Here is an 18,847-nt window from a genome sequence, read left to right on the forward strand (position 1 = left end):
AAGATCCCTCTCCGCTTTCAGGGAAATTTTGACTTATTCCATGGATTCTAGGAATGACAGTTGTCTATGTTGTGTTACAATATGAGTCCAAGACTAGACAAAAATTCAGTTCAGAGCCCATATGAACTACTAAGATTGAAGCTAGTGTCCCGCCATAATATAATGCTTTTTTCCTCAAACCTAACGTAACCATTTCCCTTAACGTCTCCTTATCCTGGTTTTATCATCACTCTCTTCTCTTTTTCAGTTATCTTAGTCTCTGACATTCATCAGGCATTGCTAGGCTCATCCCCATTATCTCCAAATGACCAAACGTAACAAGAACACAAAGATTATTGTTTTCCTGGGTTCCCAATTTCACTAAGTAACTGTGGAGTATGGGGAGAGATAGGGAGGGAGGGAGAAAGAAAGAGAGAGAGAGAAGGAGGGAGTGAGAGAGACAAGGACGGAGGGAGAGAGAGTGATTGGGGGAGAGGGGGAAGTATAGAGAGGGAGAGAGAGAGCGAGTAAGGAGGGAGGGAGGGAGGGAGAAACTTTCACCCTCACTCTCTGCTTTCCTCCCTTTCCCCCCTTCCTTCTCTCTGAGAGACAGAGAGGGAGGGATACAGGGAGGGAGGGAGAGGGAGGGAAAGAGATGGAAGGAGGGAGAGAGAGAGAGAGAGAAGGAGAGGGAAAGAGAGAGAAGGAGGGAGAGGGAGAGATGAAGGGAGGGAGAGAGGGAGAGTAAAGAACATTTTGGACCAAGGAGGTACAATTTCAAAGTTAGATCTGAAAGGGAAGAGTGAGGGAGACTCAGAAGAAGATAACCCGAACAGAAATGTTCAATAAGAACACAAAAGTGCAGATGAGATGTTTGATAATACGAAGAGGAGAGAGGACCCCTAGCTGGAATACAGGATAAAGATGGACAATATGTCTATAAATGGTCCATTACATGAACTACTCCCAGTGACTCTGTAGGCTAAATGAGATGCAGTCACAGGTCAACTGATCCCTCACCATCCACCAACACCCCATAAAGTCCCAGTCCAATTGCAGCATTTTTCTAAAACTCAGATGTCGTCATATCCCCCAAAGTCTAAAGTAGAGTGACAGAAGTGAGGAAACACCTGACAGTTTGAGAAGACTAGGAGGAACCAAGAACAATGTGTCACATATTTGCAAGTCAGGGATATTGGAGGTTTTTGTTCAGCTCTTCAGTGAGATTGTACCATTGTGCGCTTGCCACTACTTAAATAACTCAGGCAATAATAATCAGCTTCATCCTCTGCCTGAAGATTGGAGATGGTTAACACGGCAGTTTTTCTAGAGTTTTCAACAGCTCCAGAGAATTGTGCTGGGATTTCAGAGAATCTGCCGGTATCAGCATATATCAGGAGTTTGGGGGAAGTGCCAGGGGTCTGTTGGTACCAGGAAGAATACCCTGTTCCAATTGTTCCCCCACTCATAGTACTAGTGAGTCGGATTGACCCTCCAAGAGATCCAGACAAAGAAGCCGGTTGAGTCAAGACAACTTGGGAGAAAGTCCCTGAAAGACAACAAAGATGATAGGAAGGACTCTGTCAGCATAATGGTCATTTCAATGAGAAGAAATGTGTGGTAGGATCAGAAATTAGAAAATGGGTCACTGAATTATCAGTAGGCAGAGGGAGGCTTTAGTCACAATAGTTTTAGAGTAGAAATCCAAGGACATAAATTACCCATCCAGGAAGATGAGAGGACAACTAAGATAACAGGCAGCCGGACCATGGTGGATGATGGGGTCAGGAGTGGATTGTCTGCAGATCCAGCTGTGCTCTTGTCTCTTAAGCCTGTTGTCAGTGGGGGATTCAAATACATGCAAATGGTCTGGCTGCTCCTTGAATCTTGCTCAGATATCAAAGCCTTATTCAGCCACAGGGAAAGGCCTTCCCTTGAAAGTTCCTCCCTGCCTGAGTAAGGGTTGGACTAGAAGACCTCCAAGGTCCCTTCCAACTCTGTTATTCTCTTATACTCCTTGAGGATTGTGATTTGGTGATGCAGCTTTTGGAAGGGATCATCCTGCTTGGCTGAGAGAGAACGTTTTGGAAAGACATCAGTTCACCTGTGGTGTAAAAATCATGCATGAGAATTGTCCTCACTTTATGTCCTCCATCCTCCCTTGTTCAGGCTGAGACGGATCCTTCAAGGCTCTCTGGAAAATTGTGACTTATTTCAGGGATGTTTGGAATGAAAACCACCAATGTTGACTCACAGGTTCCTGATTTCCTGAAATATCATTGTGCTCATCCCAAGGGAACTCCAAGAGTAGACACAAATTCAGTCCAGAGGCCAAATGGACTACTAAGATGGGAGCTGTTGTCCCACCACAATATAAAAAGGAAGCTCAATCCATTTATTTGTTTCTTTTGATTGATTAATATTCATAATCTATCCCATTCATTCCATTAGAATTTGATTTTTATCTGTTTCCTGCCCATTGTGCCCATTGAGAAGGGAAATAACTGACAGCCTGAACAACAAAACTCTTTAAACTAGAACTGGGCAGATTAAAGTTTCAAAAAAAGTTTTGAAAACATGCCAATCCTGACCTCTACTGGTTATGTCACCGAAGCCTCAAGATACTTTTTTGGGACTGGACAATGTAGATGCCAAAGTTCAATTTGTCAGAATAAAGAAGAAGCATAGTGACTTACATCCTATGTAAACAGCATGTTGCATTTCATTTCTTCATTAACCCAAAGGAGGTGGTTGAGAAGGAACAATAGGAATATAGGGGAACATAGTTATGACTTTAACCCTAATTCTAACTCAATAAAAACATGAGATATTTTCAAAAAACACCTAATGTTTAAGACCAATGAAATCAGCGAAGGAGAGTCTAGTCTAGTACGGAATTTTAGAGAGACTGAAGATGCTCAAGGAAACAGAATTGGAGAAACTATTGACAGAGCCAGGAAAATGAGTGGAGGTTTTAAAGAGTCTCTTATTTTGTTCAAGTTCCTGTTGAGTGCACTGCTGATTCCAGGAGTTTCATTCAATCTCCAATATTGCCACTCATTTTGTTACAATAAATCCCAACTGTTTTTCCGTAGGATGCTAAAAGAGCAGGGGGAAGATTAAGGACAACAAGGATCGAAAGATCTGAAAGGAAGCAAAGAGAAAATTTCAGTCAAAGTGGTGTCATTCCAAAGGGGAGAGAAACATTAGATATGAAAGAGGAGAGTGGAGGACTCCAAAGAAGCTTCTCCGATGAGAATTGATCAATAAGAACCAAAACAGGATCGTTCCAGATCAGAAGGGTTGATCTTAGAAAATCAAAACTTTTCCATCACTATTGAGATAAACAGAGAAGAAAAGGAAGTGGTTACGTTGTAGTTGGAATGTGCAATAAACATCCACAATATGTCTGTTGTCTCCAAACAACTATTATCAGAAATGATCTGGGTGAATCTTTATATTAAACTATTCATAATCCATAATTCAACTGATCCCTTTCATTCCATCCACCATGAAATCCCCGCCCGATTCTAACACCCTTCTGGAATTGAGATATCATCACATCATTAAGAGTATAAGTGGGTGTGAGAACTGGAAGGAAGCACCTGAGAATGTTACAAGGCTAAGAGGAACCAAGAACAAGATGTCACACATTGCCTAGTCATCCTTGTCGGTAGGTCAGATGCTACAAGGTTTTTGTTCAGCTCTTCAGTTAGATTATACCATTGTGCACTCATCAGCACTTACAACATATAGGCAATAATAGTCAGCTTCATCCTCTGCCTGAAGATTGGAGATGGTTAAGACAGCAGATGTTTCAGAGTTTTCAATAGAACCGGAGAATCGTTCTTGGATTCCAGAGGCTAAGCTGCTATCAGAATATATCAGGAGTTTGGGGGCATTTCCAGGCTTCTGTTGATACCAGGAGGAATCCCCTGTGTCAAGTGTCCCACTGTTTTTAGAACAAGTGATTCGGATTGATCCTCCAAGAGACCCATTCACAGATTCTGGTTGATTCAAGACAACTTGGGAGAAAGTCCCTGTAAGACAAGGAAGATGAAAGACTGTATCAGCACAATCCACATTTCAATCCAAAAAATTGTGGTAGGAACAGAAATTAAGAAATTGATTTCTGAATTATCAGTAGAGAGAGGAAGGCTATAATCACAGCATTTGTTAGCAGAAATCCCAAGACATAAATTACCCATAAAAGAGGAGGAAAAGATGAAAAGAAGTGGCAGCCAAGCCATGTTGAGATAAGGTCAGAAGTGAATTGTCTGCAGATCCTGTTGTCCTCTCTGCCTTAAGCCTTTTATCAGTGGAGAGATCAAATTCATGCAAATGATCTTCCTGCTCATTGAATCTTCCTCAGATATCACAGCCTGCTTCAGCTACATGGAAGGGCCTTCCCTTGAAAGTCCCTGCATGTATGAGCAGGGGGTTGGGCCAGAAGACCTCCAAGGTAGAAAGCGTGCAAGAGAATTGTCCTCACTTGATCTTCTTCATCCTTCCTTGTTCAGGCTGAGACAGATCCCTCTCAGCTTTCAGGGAAATTTCAACTTATTCCATGGATTCTAGGAATGACAGTTGTCTATGTTGAGTCACAAGTTGAGTCCAAGAGTAGACAAAAAATCAGTTCAGAGCCCATGTGAACTACTAAGATTGGAGATGGTGTCCCGCCATAATATAAGGCTTTTTTCCTCAAACCTAATGAACCCATTTCCCTTAACGTCTCCTTATGCTGGTTTTATCATCACTCTCTTCTCTTTTTCAGTTATCTTAGTCTCTGACATTCATCAGGCATTGCTAGGCTCATCTCCACTATCTCCAAATGACCAAACGTAACAAGAACAGAAAGATTATTTTTTTCCTGGGTTCCCAATTTCACTAAGTAACTGTGGAGTATGGGGAGAGATAGGGAGGGAGGGAGAAAGAAAGAGAGAGAGAGAAAGAGGGAGTGAGAGAGACAAGGACGGAGGGAGAGAGAGTGATTGGGGGAGAGGGGGAAATATAGAGAGGGAGAGAGAGAGAGAGCAAGGGAGGGAGAGGGGGAAGTAGAGAGGGAGGGAGAGAGAGGGAGGGAGGGAGAGGGGGAGGGAGGGAGAGAAGGGGAGGGAGATGGATGGAGGGAGACAGACAGAGGGAGGGAGGGAGAGAGAGGAAATGAGAGAGAGAAAAGGAGGGAGACGTAGAGAGAAAGGTAGGGAGAGACTGAGGGAGAGAGAGAGTCAAGGATTTTTTTCACCAAGGAGGGTGAAATTTTTTTTCAAAGGGGATAGAATGTTTGATATGAAAGGAAAGAGTGATGTACTCAGAAGAAGCTTCCCCGAATAGAAATGACCAATAAGAACCAAAATGTGTTCATGCAGATGAGATGTTTGATAAGATGAGGGGGAGAGAAGGCCCATAGTTGGAATACAGGATGAAGATGGACAATATGTCTACAAAAGGGCCATTACATGAAGTCCTCCCAGTGACTCTGTCTGCTAAATGAGATGCAAAAATTGATCAACTGATCCCCTGCCATCCACCACCACTCCATTAAGTCCCAGTCCAATGGCAGCATCCTTCTAGAACTCAGACGTCATCATATCCCCAAGAGTCTAAAAAAGGGTGACAGAAGTGAGGAAACACCTGACAGTTTGAGGAGGTTAAGAGGAACCAAGAACAATGTGTCACACATTCACAAGTCAGGCATATCGGAGATCACCTACTACAAGGTTTTTGTTCAGCTCTTCAATGGAATTGTAGCACTGTGCACTTGGCACTTGCATAGTTCATGCAATAATAATCAGCTTCATCTTCTGCCTGGAGATTGGAGATGGTTAACACAGCAGTTTTCCTAGAGTTTTCAACAGAACCGGAGAATCGTTCTGAGATTCCAGAGGCTCTGCTGCTATCAGCATATATCAGGAGTTTGGGGGCAGTGCCAGGATTCTGTTGATACCAGGAAGACTCCGATGACCCAATTGTTCCACTATTTACAGTACAAATGATATGGATTGACCCTCCAGGAGGTCCAGACACAGAAGCCGGTTGAGTCATGACAACTTGGGAGAAAGTCCCTGAAAGACAACAAAGATGATAGGAAGGACTCTGTCAGCATAATGGTCATTTCAATGAGAAGAAATGTGTGGTAGGATCAGAAATTAGGAAATGGATCACTGAATTATCAGTAGGCAGAGGAAGGCTTTAGTCACAACAGTTTTAGAGTAGAAATCCCAAGATATAAATTACCCATCAGCGAAGATGAGAGGAGAACGAAGATAAGAGGCAGCTGAGCCATGGTGGATGATGGGGTCAGGAGTGAATTGTCTGCAACTCCAGCTGTGCTCTTGGCTCTTAAGCCTTTTGTCAGTGGGGGATTCAAATACATGCAAATGGTCTGGATGCTCCTTGAATCTTCCTCAGATATCAAAGCCTGATTCAGCCACAGGGAAAGGCCTTCCCTTGAAAGTCCATCCCTCTCTGAGTAGGGGTTGGACTAGAAGACCTCCAAGGTCCCTTCCAACTCTGTTATTCTCTTATACTCTTTGAGGATTGTGATTTGGTGCTGCAGCTTTTGTAAGGGATCATCCTGCTTGGCTGAGAGAGAACATTTTGGAAAGACGTCAGTTCACCTGTGGTGTAAAAACCATGCATGAGAATTGTCCTCACTTTATAAAATTGAACGGGTCCAAAGACGTGATACAAAAATGGTGGAAGGTCTTAAGCATAAAACTTACCAGGAAAGACTTCATGAACTCCATCTGTATAGTCTGGAGGACAGAAAGGAAAAGGGAGGAATGATCGAAACATTTAAATATGTTAAAGGGTTCAATAAGGTTCAGGAGGGAAGTGTTTTTAATAGGAAAGTGAACACAAGAACAAGGGGGCACAATCTGAGGTTAGCTGGGGCAAAGATTAGAACGTGAGAAAATATTATTTTACTGAAAGAATAGTAGATGCTTGGAACAAACTTCCAGCAGACGTGATTGGTAAATCCACATTAACTGAATTTAAAAAGGAAGGATGAAGACATAAAAATAGAAACATAGAAGATTGACAGAAGAAAAAGACCTCCTGGTCCATCTAGTATGCCCTTATACTATTTCTTGTATTTTATCTTAGGATGAATATATGTTTATCCCAGACATGTTTAAGGCTGAGACAGATCCTGCGAGGCTTTCAGGGAAATTGTGACTTATTTCAGGGATATTAAGAATGAAAACCACTAATGTTGGCTCACAGGTTCATGTTTTCCTGAAAAAATATTGTGGTCATCCCAAGGGAACTACAAGAGTAGACAAAAATTCAGTCCAGAGTCCAAATGGACTACGAAGATGGGAATTGGTATCCCACCACAATATAAAAAGGAAGCTCAATCCATTTATTTATTTATTTAGATTGATTTATATTCATATTTCCCATGTATTCCATTATAATTTGATTTTTATCTGTTTCCTGCCCATTGTGCCCATTGAGAAAGGAAATAACTGACAAACCTCTTTAAACTAGAACTGTGCAGATTAAAGTTTCAGAGAAAGTTTTGAAAACATGGCAATCCTGACCTCTACTGGTTATGTTACCCAAGCCTCAAGATAATTTTTGGTTGTTGGGCAAAGTAGACGCCAAAGTTCTCTTTGTCAAATTAAAGATGAAGCATCATATGTAAATAGCATGTTGAATTTTATTTTTTTTCATTATTCTAAAAGAGGTGGATGAGAAAGAAGAATGGGAATATAGGGAAACATAGTTATGATCTTAACTAATTCTAACCCCATAAAACCATAGGAATTTTTCCCCCAAAAAACACCCAATGTTTAAGACCAACGAAATCAACAAAGGAGAGTCCAGTTGTAGGCAGTTTGAGAGGGACTGAAGATGCTGAAAGAGACAGAATGGGAGAAAATATTGACCGAATGGGAGAAATGATTGGAGGTTTTAAAGAGTCTCTTATTTTGCTCATATTTCTACTGATCCCAGGAGTTGCATTAAATCTCCAATATTGCTACTCATTTTGTTACAACCAATCCCGATTGTTTATCTGTAGGATGCTGAAAGAGAAGGGGGAGGATTAAGGACAACCTGGATCAAAAGATCTGAAAGGGAGCAAAGAGAAAATTTCAGTCAAAGTGGTGTCATTCCAAACGGGAGAGAAACATTAGATATGAAAGAGAAGAGTGGAGGACTTCAAAGAAGCTTCTCCAATCAAAATTGATCAATAAGAACCAAAAGGGGAGCGTTCCAGATCAGAAGGGTTGATCTTAGAAAATCAAAACTTTTCCATCACTATTGAGATAGACGGAGGAGAAAAGGACGTGGCTATGTTGTAGCTGGAATGTGGGATAAACATCCACAATATGTCTGTTCTCTCCAAACAACTATTATCAGAAATGATCTGGGTGAATCTTTGTATTAAACTCTTCATATCCATAATTCAATTGATCCCTTTCATTCCATCCACCATGAAATCCCAGACCGATTCTAACACCCTTCTGGAATTGAGATATCATCACATCATTAAGAGTATAAGTGGGTGTGAGAACTGGAAGGAAGCACCTGAGAATGTTACAAGGCTAAGAGGAACCAAGAACAAGATGTCACACGTTGGCTAGTCATCCTTATCGGTAGGTCAGATGCTACAAGATTTTTGTTCAGCTCTTCAGTGGGATTGTACCATTGTGTACCCATCACTACCTATATAATACAGGCAATAATAATCAGCTTCATCCTCTGCCTGAAGATTGGAGATGGTTAACACAGCAGATGTTTCAGAGTTTTCAATAGAACCGGAGAATCGTTCTTGGATTCCAGAGGCTAAGCTGCTATCTTCATATATCAGGAGTTTGGGGGCATTTCCAGGCTTCTGTTGGTACCAGGAGGAATCCGCTGTGTCAAGTGTCCCACTGTTTATAGAACAAGCGATTCGGATTGATCCTCCAAGAGACCCATTCACAGATTCTGGTTGAGTCAAGACAACTTGTGAAAAAGTCCCTGAAAGACAAGGAAGATGAAAGACTGTATCAGCACAATCCACATTTCAATCCAAAAAATTGTGGTAGGAACAGAAATTAGGAAATTGATTTCTTAATTATCAGTAGAGAGAGGAAGGCTATAATCACAGCAATTTTTAGTAGAAATCCCAAGACATAAATTACCCATAAAAGATGAGGAAAAGATGAGAAGAAGTGGCAGCCAAGCCATGTTGAGATAAGGTCAGAAGTGAATTGTCTGCAGATCCTGTTGTCCTCTCTGTCTTAAGCCTTTTATCAGTGGAGAGATCAAATTCATGCAAATGATCTTCCTGCTCATTGAATCTTCCTCACATATCACAGCCTGTTGCAGCTACAAGGAAAAGGGCCTTCCCTTGGAGGTTCCTGCATGTCTGAACAGGGAGTTGGACCAGAAGACCTCCAAGGTAGAAAGCGTGCGTGAGAATTGTCCTCACTTGATCATCTTCATCCTTCCTTGTTCAGGCGGAGAAAGATCCCTCTCCACTTTCAGGGAAATTTTGACTTATTCCATGGATTCTAGGAATGACAGTTGTCTATGTTGTGTTACAATATGAGTCCAAGACTAGACAAAAATTCAGTTCAGAGCCCATGTGAACTACTAAGATTGGAGCTGGTGTCCTGCCATAATATAATGCTTTTTTCCTCAAACCTAACGTAACCATTTCCCTTAACGTCTCCTTATGCTGGTTTTATCATCACTCTCTTCTCTTTTTCAGTTATCTTAGTCTCTGACATTCATCAGGCATTGCTAGGCTCATCTCCATTATCTCCAAATGACCAAACGTAACAAGAACAGAAAGATTATATTTTTCCTGGGTTCCCAATTTCACTAAGTAACTGTGGAGTATGGGGAGAGATAGGGAGGGAGGGAGAAAGAAAGAGAGAGAGAGAGAGAGGGAGTGAGAGAGACAAGGACGGAGGGAGAGAGAGTGATTGGGGGAGAGGGGGAAATATAGAGAGGGAGAGAGAGAGAGAGCAAGGGAGGGAGAGGGGGAAGTAGAGATGGAGGGAGAGAGAGGGAGGGAGGGAGGGAGAGGGGGAGGGAGGGAGAGAAGGGGAGGGAGATGGATGGAGGGAGACAGACAGAGGGAGGGAGGGAGAGAGAGGAAATGAGAGAGAGAAAAGGAGGGAGACTTAGAGAGAAAGGTAGGGAGAGACTGAGGGAGAGAGAGAGTCAAGGATTTTTTTCACCAAGGAGGGTGAAATTTTTTTTCAAAGGGGATAGAATGTTTTATATGAAAGGAAAGAGTGATGTACTCAGAAGAAGCTTCCCCAAATAGAAATGACCAATAAGAACCAAAATGTGTTCATGCAGATGAGATGTTTGATAAGATGAGGGGGAGAGAAGGCCCATAGTTGGAATACAGGATGAAGATGGACAATATGTCTACAAAAGGGCCATTACATGAAGTACTCCCAGTGACTCTGTCTGCTAAATGAGATGCAAAAATTGATCAACTGATCCCCTGCCATCCACCACCACTCCATAAAGTCCCAGTCCAATGGCAGCATCCTTCTAGAACTCAGACGGCATCATATCCCCAAGAGTCTAAAAAAGGGTGACAGAAGTGAGGAAACACCTGACAGTTTGAGGAGGTTAAGAGGAACCAAGAACAATGTGTCACACATTCACAAGTCAGGCATATCGGAGATCACCTACTACAAGGTTTTTGTTCAGCTCTTCAATGGAATTGTAGCACTGTGCACTTGGCACTTGCATAGTTCATGCAATAATAATCAGCTTCATCTTCTGCCTGGAGATTGGAGATGGTTAACACAGCAGTTTTCCTAGAGTTTTCAACAGAACCGGAGAATCGTTCTGAGATTCCAGAGGGTCTGTTGCTATCATAATATATCAGGAGTTTGGGGGAAGTGCCAGGTTTCTGTTGATACCAGGAAGAATCCGATGACCCAATTGTTCCACTATTTACAGTACAAGTGAGTCGGATTGACCCTCCAGGAGATCCAGAGACAAAATCTGGTTGAGTCATGACAACTTGGGAGAAAGTCCCTGAAAGACAACAAAGATGATAGGAAGGACTCTGTCAGCATAATGGTCATTTCAATGGGAAGAAATGTGTGGTAGGATCAGAAATTAGGAAATGGATCAATGAATTATCAGTAGGCAGAACAAGGCTTTAGTCACAACAGTTTTAGAGTACAAATCCCAGGACATAAATTACCCATCAAGGAAGATGAGAGGACAGCCAAGATAAGAGGCAGCCGAGCCATGGTGGATGATGGGGTCAGGAGTGAATTGTCTGCAGATCCAGCTGTGCTCTTGGCTCTTAAGCCTTTTGTCAGTGGGGGATTCAAATACATGCAAATGGTCTGGCTGCTTCTTGAATCTTCCTAGGATATCAAAGCCTGATTCAGCCACAGGGAAAGGCCTTCCCTTGAAAGATCCTCCCTGTCTGAGCAGGGGTTGGACTAGAAGACCTCCAAGGTCCCTTCCAACTCTGTTATTCTGTTATAGTCTTTCAAGATTGTGATTTGGTGATGCAGCTTTTGGAAGGGACCATCCTGCTTGGCTGAGAGAGAACATTTTGGAAAGACATCAGTTCACCTGCTGTATAAAAAGTGTGAATGAGAATTGTCCTCACTTTATAAAATTGAACGGGTCCAAAGACAGGATACAGAAATGGTGGGAGGTCTAAAGCATAAAACTTATCAGGAAAGACTTCATGAACTCCATCTGTATAGTCTGGAGGACAGTAGGGAAAAGATGGACATGATCAAAACATTTAAATATTTTCAAGGGTTCAATAAGGTTCAGGAGGGAAGTGTTTTTAATAGGAAAGTGAACAAAAGAACAAGGGGGCACTATCTGAGGTTAGCTGGGGCAAAGATTAGAACGTGAGAAAATATTACTTTATTGAAAGAATAGTAGATGCTTGGAACAAACTTCCAGCAGACATGATTGCTAAATCCACAGTAACTGAATTCAACAAGGAAGGATGAAGGACATAAACATAGAAACATGGAAGATTGACAGAAGAAATAGGCCTCATGGTCCATCTAGTCTGCCCTTATACTATTTCTTGTATTTATTTTAGGATGGATCTATGTTTATCCCAGGCATGTTTAAGCCTGAGACAGATCCTGCGAGGCTTTCAGGGAAATTGTCACTTAATTCAGGGATGTTAGGAATGAAAACCACCAATGTTGGGTCACAGGTCCCTGTTTTCGTGAAAAATCACTATGCTGATCCCAAGGGAACTCCAAGAGTAGACAAAAATTAAGTCCAGAGGCCAAATGGACTACTAAGATGGGAGCTGGTGTCCCATCACAATATAAAAAGGAAGCTCAATCCATTTCTTTCTTTCTTTAGATTGATTAATATTCATACTCTTTCCCATGCATTCCATTATAATTTGATTTTTATCTGTTTCCTGCCCATTGTGCCCATTGAGAAGGGAAATAACTGACAAACCTCTTTAAACTAGAATGGTGCAGATTAAAGTTTCAGAGAAAGTTTTGAAAACATGGCAATCCTGACCTCTACTGGTTATGTCACCGAAGCCTCAAGATAATTTTTTGGTGTTGGGCAAAGTAGACACCAAAGTTCTCTTTGTCAAATTAAAGATGAAGCATCATATGTAAATAGCATGTTGAATTTTATTTTTTTCCATTATTCTAAAAGAGGTGGATGAGAAGAAAGAATGGGAATATAGGGAAACATAGTTATGATCTTAACTAATTCTAACCCCATAAAACCATGGGAATTTTTTTTCCCCAAAACACCCAATGTTTAAGACCAACGAAATGAACAAAGGAGAGTCCAGTTGTAGGCAGTTTGAGAGGGACTGAAGATGCTGAAAGATACAGAATGGGAGAAAATATTGACAGAATGTGAGAAATGATTGGAGGTTTTAAAGAGTCTCTTATTTTGCTCATATTTCTACTGATCCCAGGAGTTGCATTAAATCTCCAATATTGCTACTCATTTTGTTACAACCAATCCCGACTGTTTATCTGTAGGATGCTGAAAGAGAAGGGGGAAGATTAAGGACAACCTGGATCAAAAGATCTGAAAGGGAGCAAAGAGAAAATTTCAGTCAAAGTGGTGTCATCCCAAAGGGGAGAGAAACATTACATATGAAAGAGGAGAGTGGAGGACTCCAATGAACCTTCTCTGATCAGAATTGATCAATAAGAACCAAAATGGGAGCGTTCCAGATCAGAAGGGTTGATCTTAGAAAATCCATCACTATTGAGATAAACAGAGAAGAAAAGGACGTAGCTAGGTTGTAGTTGGAATGTGGGATAAACATCCACAATATGTCTGTTCTCTCCATACAACTATTATCAGAAATGATCTGGGTGAATCTCTGTATTAAATTTTTCATAATCCATTATTCAATTGATCCCTTTCATTCCATCCCCCATGAAATCCCAGACCGATTATAACACCCTTCTGGAATTCAGATATCATTACATCCCTAAGAGTATAAGTGGGTGTGAGAACTGAAAGGAAGCATCTGAGAATGTTACAAGGCTAAGAGGAACCAAGAACAAGATGTCACACATTGGCTAGTCATCCTTGTCGGTAGGTCAGATGCTACAAGGTTTTTGTTCAGCTCTTCAGTGGGATTGTACCATTGTGCACTTGCCACCACCTATATAATACAGGCAATGATAATCAGCTTCATCCTCTGCCTGAAGATTGGAGATGGTTAACACAGCAGATGTTTTCGAGTTTTCAATAGAACCGGAGAATCGTTCTTGGATCCCAGAGGCTAAGCTGCTATCACCATATATCAGGAGTTTGGGGGCATTTCCAGTCTTCTGTTGATACCAGGAGGAATCCCCTGTGTCAAGTGTCCCACTGTTTATAGAATAAGTGATTCAGATTGATCCTCCAAGAGACCCATTCACAGATTCTGGTTGAGTCAAGACAACTTGGGTGAAAGTCCCTGAAAGACAAGGAAGATGAAAGACTGTATCAGCATAGCCATAATTTCAATGAGAATAAATGTGTGGTAGGATCAGAAATTGGAAAATGCATCACTGAATTATCAGCAGGTTGAGTCAAGACAACATGTGAAAAAGTTCATGAAGGACAACAAAGATGAAAGAATGTATCAGCAAAATCCACATTTCAATCCAAAAAATTGTGGTAGGAACAGAAATTAAGAAATTGATTTCTGAATTATCAGTAGAGAGAGGTAGGCTATAATCACAGCATTTGTTAGTAGAAATCCCAAGACATAAATTACCCATAAAAGAGGAGGAAAAGATGAGAAGAAGTGGCAGCCAAGCCATGGTTGGAGATGAGGTCAGAAGTGAATTGTCTGCAGATCCTTTTGTCCTCTCTGCCTTAAGCCTTTTATCAGTGGAGAGATCAAATTTATGCAAATGATCTTCCTGCTCATTGAATCTTCCTCATATATCACAGCCTGCTTCAGCTACAAGGAATGGCCTTCCCTTGAAAGTCCCTGCATGTCTGAACAGGGGGTTGGGCCAGAAGACCTCCAAGGTAGGAAGCGTGCGTCCTTCCTTGTTCAGGTGGAGAAAGATCCCTCTCAGCTTTCAGGGAAATTTGGACTTATTCCATGGATTCTAGGAATGACAGTTGTCTATGTTGAGTCACAAGTTGAGTCCAAGAGTACATAAAAATTCAGTTCAGAGCCCACATGAACTACTAAGATTGGAGCTAGTGTCCCACCATAATAAGGTTTTTTTTCTCAAACCTAACATACCCATTTCACTTTATGTCTCTTTATGATGGTTTTATCATTGTTCTCTTCTCTTTTTCTGTTACCTTATTGTCTGATGTTCTTCGGGCATTGCTAGGGTCATCTGCATTCTCTCCACTTGACCAAAAATAACAAAAACCAAAGGTTTTATTTCCTGGGTTCCCAATTTCACTTATGGAGGGAGAGAGAGAGAGAGAAGGAGGGAGAGAGAGAGAGAAAGAGGGAGAGAGAGAGCAATGGAGGGAGGGAGAGAGAGGAGGGAGGGAGAGATAGAAAGGGAGGGAGGGGGAGAGAGAGACAGACGGAGGGGGAGAGAGGGAGGGAGGGAGGCAGGAAGGGGGGAGGGAGAAACTCTCACCCTCCCTCTCTGCCTTCCTCCCTTTCACCCATTCTATGTCTCTGAGAGATAGAGAGGGAGGGATGCAGGGAGGGAGGGAGAGGGAGGGAAAGAGACGGAAGGAGGGAGACAGAGAGAGAGAAGGAGAGGGAAAGAGATAGAAGGGGGGAGAGGTAGAGATGAAGGGAGGGAGAGAGGGAGAGTAAAGAACATTTTGGACCAAGGAGGTACAATTTCAAAAGGGACAGAAAAGTTAGATCTGAAAGGGAAAAGTGGGGGAGACTCGGAAGAAGATTCCCTGAGCAGAAATGTTCAATAAGAACACAAAGGTGCAGGTGAGATGTTTCATAAGATGAAGAGGAGAGAGGACCCATAGTTGGAATACAGGATAAAGATGGACAATATGTCTATAAATGGTCCATAACATGAAGTACTCCCAGTGACTCTGTAGGCTAAATGAGATGCAAAAACAGATCAACTGATCCCCTGCCATCCACCACCACCCCATAAAGTCCCAGTCCAATGGCAGCATCCTTCTAGAACTCAGACGTCATCATATCCCCAAGAGTCTAAAACAGAGTGACAGGTGGGAGGAAACACCGGGCAGTTTGAGGAGGTTAAGAGGAACCAAGAACAATGTGTCACACATTCACAAGTCAGGCATATCGGAGGTCACCTGCTACAAGGTTTTTGTTCAGCTCTTCAATGGAATTGTACCATTGTGCACTTGGCACTTGCATAGTTCATGCAATAATAATCAGCTTCATCCTCTGCCTGGAGATTGGAGATGGTTAACACGGCAGTTTTTCTAGAGTTTTCAACAGCTCCAGAGAATCGTTCTGAGATTCCAGAGGGTCTGTAGCTATCAGCATATATCAGGAGTTTGGGGGAAGTACCAGGTTTCTGTTGATACCAGGAAGAATCCGATGACCCAATTGTTCCACTATTTACAGTACAAGTGATTCGGATTGACCCTCCAGGAGATCCGGACACAGAAGCCGGTTGAGTCATGACAACTTGGGAGAAAGTCCCTGAAAGACAACAAGGATGATAGGAAGGACTCTGTCAGCATAATGGTTATTTCAATGAGAAGAAATGTGTGGTAGGATCAGAAATTAGGAAATGGATCACTGAATTATCAGTAGGCAGAGGAAGGCTTTAGTCACAACAGTTTTAGAGTAGAAATCCCAAGATATAAATTACCCATCAGCGAAGATGAGAGGAGAACCAAGATAAGAGGCAGCTGAGCCATGGTGGATGATGGGGTCAGGAGTGAATTGTCTGCAACTCCAGCTGTGCTCTTGGCTCTTAAGCCTTTTGTCAGTGGGGGATTCAAATACATGCAAATGGTCTGGCTGCTCCTTGAATCTTGCTCAGATATCAAAGCCTGATTCAGCCACAGGGAAAGGCCTTCGCTTGAAAGATCTTCCCTGTCTGAGCAGGGGGTTGGACTAGAAGACCTCCAAGGTCCCTTCCAACTCTGTTATTCTGTTATAGTCTTTCAAGGTTGTGATTTGGTGATGCAGATTTTGGAAGGGACCACCCTGCTTGGCTGAGAGAGAACATTTTGGAAAGACGTCAGTTCACCCGTAGTGTAAAAACCATGCATGAGAATTGTCCTCGCTTTATGTCTTCTATGTTTCCTGGTTGAGGCTGAGACAGATCCTTCAAGGCTTTCAGGAGAATTGTGACTTATTACAGGGATATTAAGAATGAAAATCCTGAAAAAATATTGTGCTCATCCCAAGGGAACTCCAGGAGTAGATAAAAATTCAGTCCAGAGGCCAAATGGACTATGAAGATGGGAGCTGGCATCCCACCACAATGTAAAAAGGAAGCTCAATCCATTTATTTATTTATTTAGTTTGATTAAGATTCAAACTTTTTCCTATGCATTTTGTTTTCTACATATAAAAACAGTCAAAACAAACAAAAATTACAAAGAAAAAAAGAAAGAAATAGACAGACAAATCAGCTTAGAGCATATAAAACTCAATAGTAAAGACATAATTTGTCAATCATATTTATTTATTTATTTATTAGATTTGTATGCAGCCCCTCTCTTGACTATCTTTATTTATTTATTGAATTTATAGGTCGCCCATCTCTGCACTATCACTATCCAGTGTCCTGATATTAGGTATTTATGTCTAATATGTGGAATTGTATATTTTCTTGACTTCCGTATACTATGTTTGTATTCATTGTGGGTATTTCTGAGGAAGGTACGAGTTTGTTTTTAGGGGTTTCATGTTCCATCGATTTATGGTGCAGTGTTTGTATAATTTCTATATATCTTTGGGTAAGAAAGGAAGAAGTCTCTAGTTTTACTTTTCCTTTAGGATTTTTATGTATTTTTTCTGTTTGAACCATTTTTTCTGTTTGAGCGCATTCTGTTGTAATATTATTTTCACCTGTTTTCTGCCATTTGATAAGGAAAATAAATGACAGAGTTAATAACAAGCCACTATAAACTAGACCTTTGTGGACTAAAGTTTCAGAGAAAGTTTGGAAAACATGGCAATCCTGACCTCTACTGGTTATGTCACCGAAGCCTCAAGATACTTTTTTGGGGGCTGGGCAATGTAGATGCCAAAGTTCATTTTGTCAGAATAAAGAAGAAGCATAGTGACTTACATCCTATGTAAACTGCATGTTGCATTTTATTTCTTCATTATCCCAAAGGAGGTGGATGAGAAGGAACAATAGGAATATAGGGGGACATAGTTATGACTTTAACCCTCATTCTAACTCAATACAAACATGAGATATTTTCAAAAAGCACCTAATGTTTAAGACCAATGAAATCTTCAAAGGAGAGTCTAGTCTAGTAGGCAATTTTAGAGAGGAAGGAAACAGAATTGGAGAAACTATTGACAGAGCCAGGAAAATGAGTAGAGGTTTTAAAGAGTCTCTTAATTTGGTCATGTTTCTGATGATGGCACTGCTGACCCCAGGAGTTTAATTAAATCTCCAATATTACCACTCATTTGTAACAACAAACCCAGACTCTTCCTCTGTAGGATGTTGAAAGAGAAGGGGGAGGATTAAGGACAACTTGGACCAAACAATCTGAAAAGTATCAAAGTTTCAGCCAAAAATATTTAATTTCAAAGGGGAGAGAAACATTAGATGTGAAAGGGAAGAGTGAAGGATTCAAAAGTTGCTTCCCTGAGCTCCTAAGATTGGAGCAATTGTCCCACCATAATATAAGGCTTTCACTCCTCAAACATAATGTACCAATTTCTCTTAAAGTCTCTTTATAGTAGTTTAATCATCATTACCATTCTCTTATCTTTTTAAGTTACCTTATTTTCTGACATTACTCAGGCATTGCTACGCTCATCTCCATTATCTCCATTTGACCAAACTGGGTTCCTAATTTCACTTAGTAACTGTTGTGCATGGAGAGATAGAGTTAGAGTTTGAGAGAGAGGGGGGGAGGGAGAGAGAGATGGGAGGGAGAGGAATGGAGGGAGGGATAGAGAGAGGAAAGGAGGGAGAGAGGGGGAGGAGGGCGGGAGGGGGAGGAGTGAGTGAGTGAGAGGAAGGTAGAGAGATGGAGGGGGAGAGAGAAAGAGGAAGGGAGGGAGAGAGAGAGAAGGAGGGAGAGATAGAGAGAAAGGGAGGGAGAGACAGAGGGGGAGAGAGAGAGAGAGTAAAGTACATATTCCACCAAGGAGGTGTAATTTCAAAGGAGATAGAAAAGTTAGATCTGGAAGGGAACTCAAGTGATGGACTCTAAAGAAGCTTCCCGGAGCAAAAATGATTAATAAGAATGAAAAAATGGACATGACACATTTGATAATATGAAGAGGAGAGACGGCCCACAATTG

The 18,847-nt window shown here is 41.6% G+C and overlaps 1 gene segment (V, D, J or C); it reads right to left on the bottom strand.

Moving 5' to 3' along the window:
• Positions 1–12,996: 12,996 nt before the first annotated feature.
• On the bottom strand, positions 12,997–16,037 carry LOC139172771 (immunoglobulin lambda variable 2-23-like). The segment is given in 3 exon segments: positions 12,997–13,005; positions 13,575–13,803; positions 15,739–16,037. Coding segments are annotated over 3 exon segments (522 nt in total).
• Positions 16,038–18,847: the final 2,810 nt, after the last annotated feature.

This window comes from Erythrolamprus reginae, chromosome 10, assembly GCF_031021105.1.
Source record: "Erythrolamprus reginae isolate rEryReg1 chromosome 10, rEryReg1.hap1, whole genome shotgun sequence".
Classification (NCBI taxonomy): Eukaryota; Metazoa; Chordata; class Lepidosauria; order Squamata; family Dipsadidae; genus Erythrolamprus; species Erythrolamprus reginae.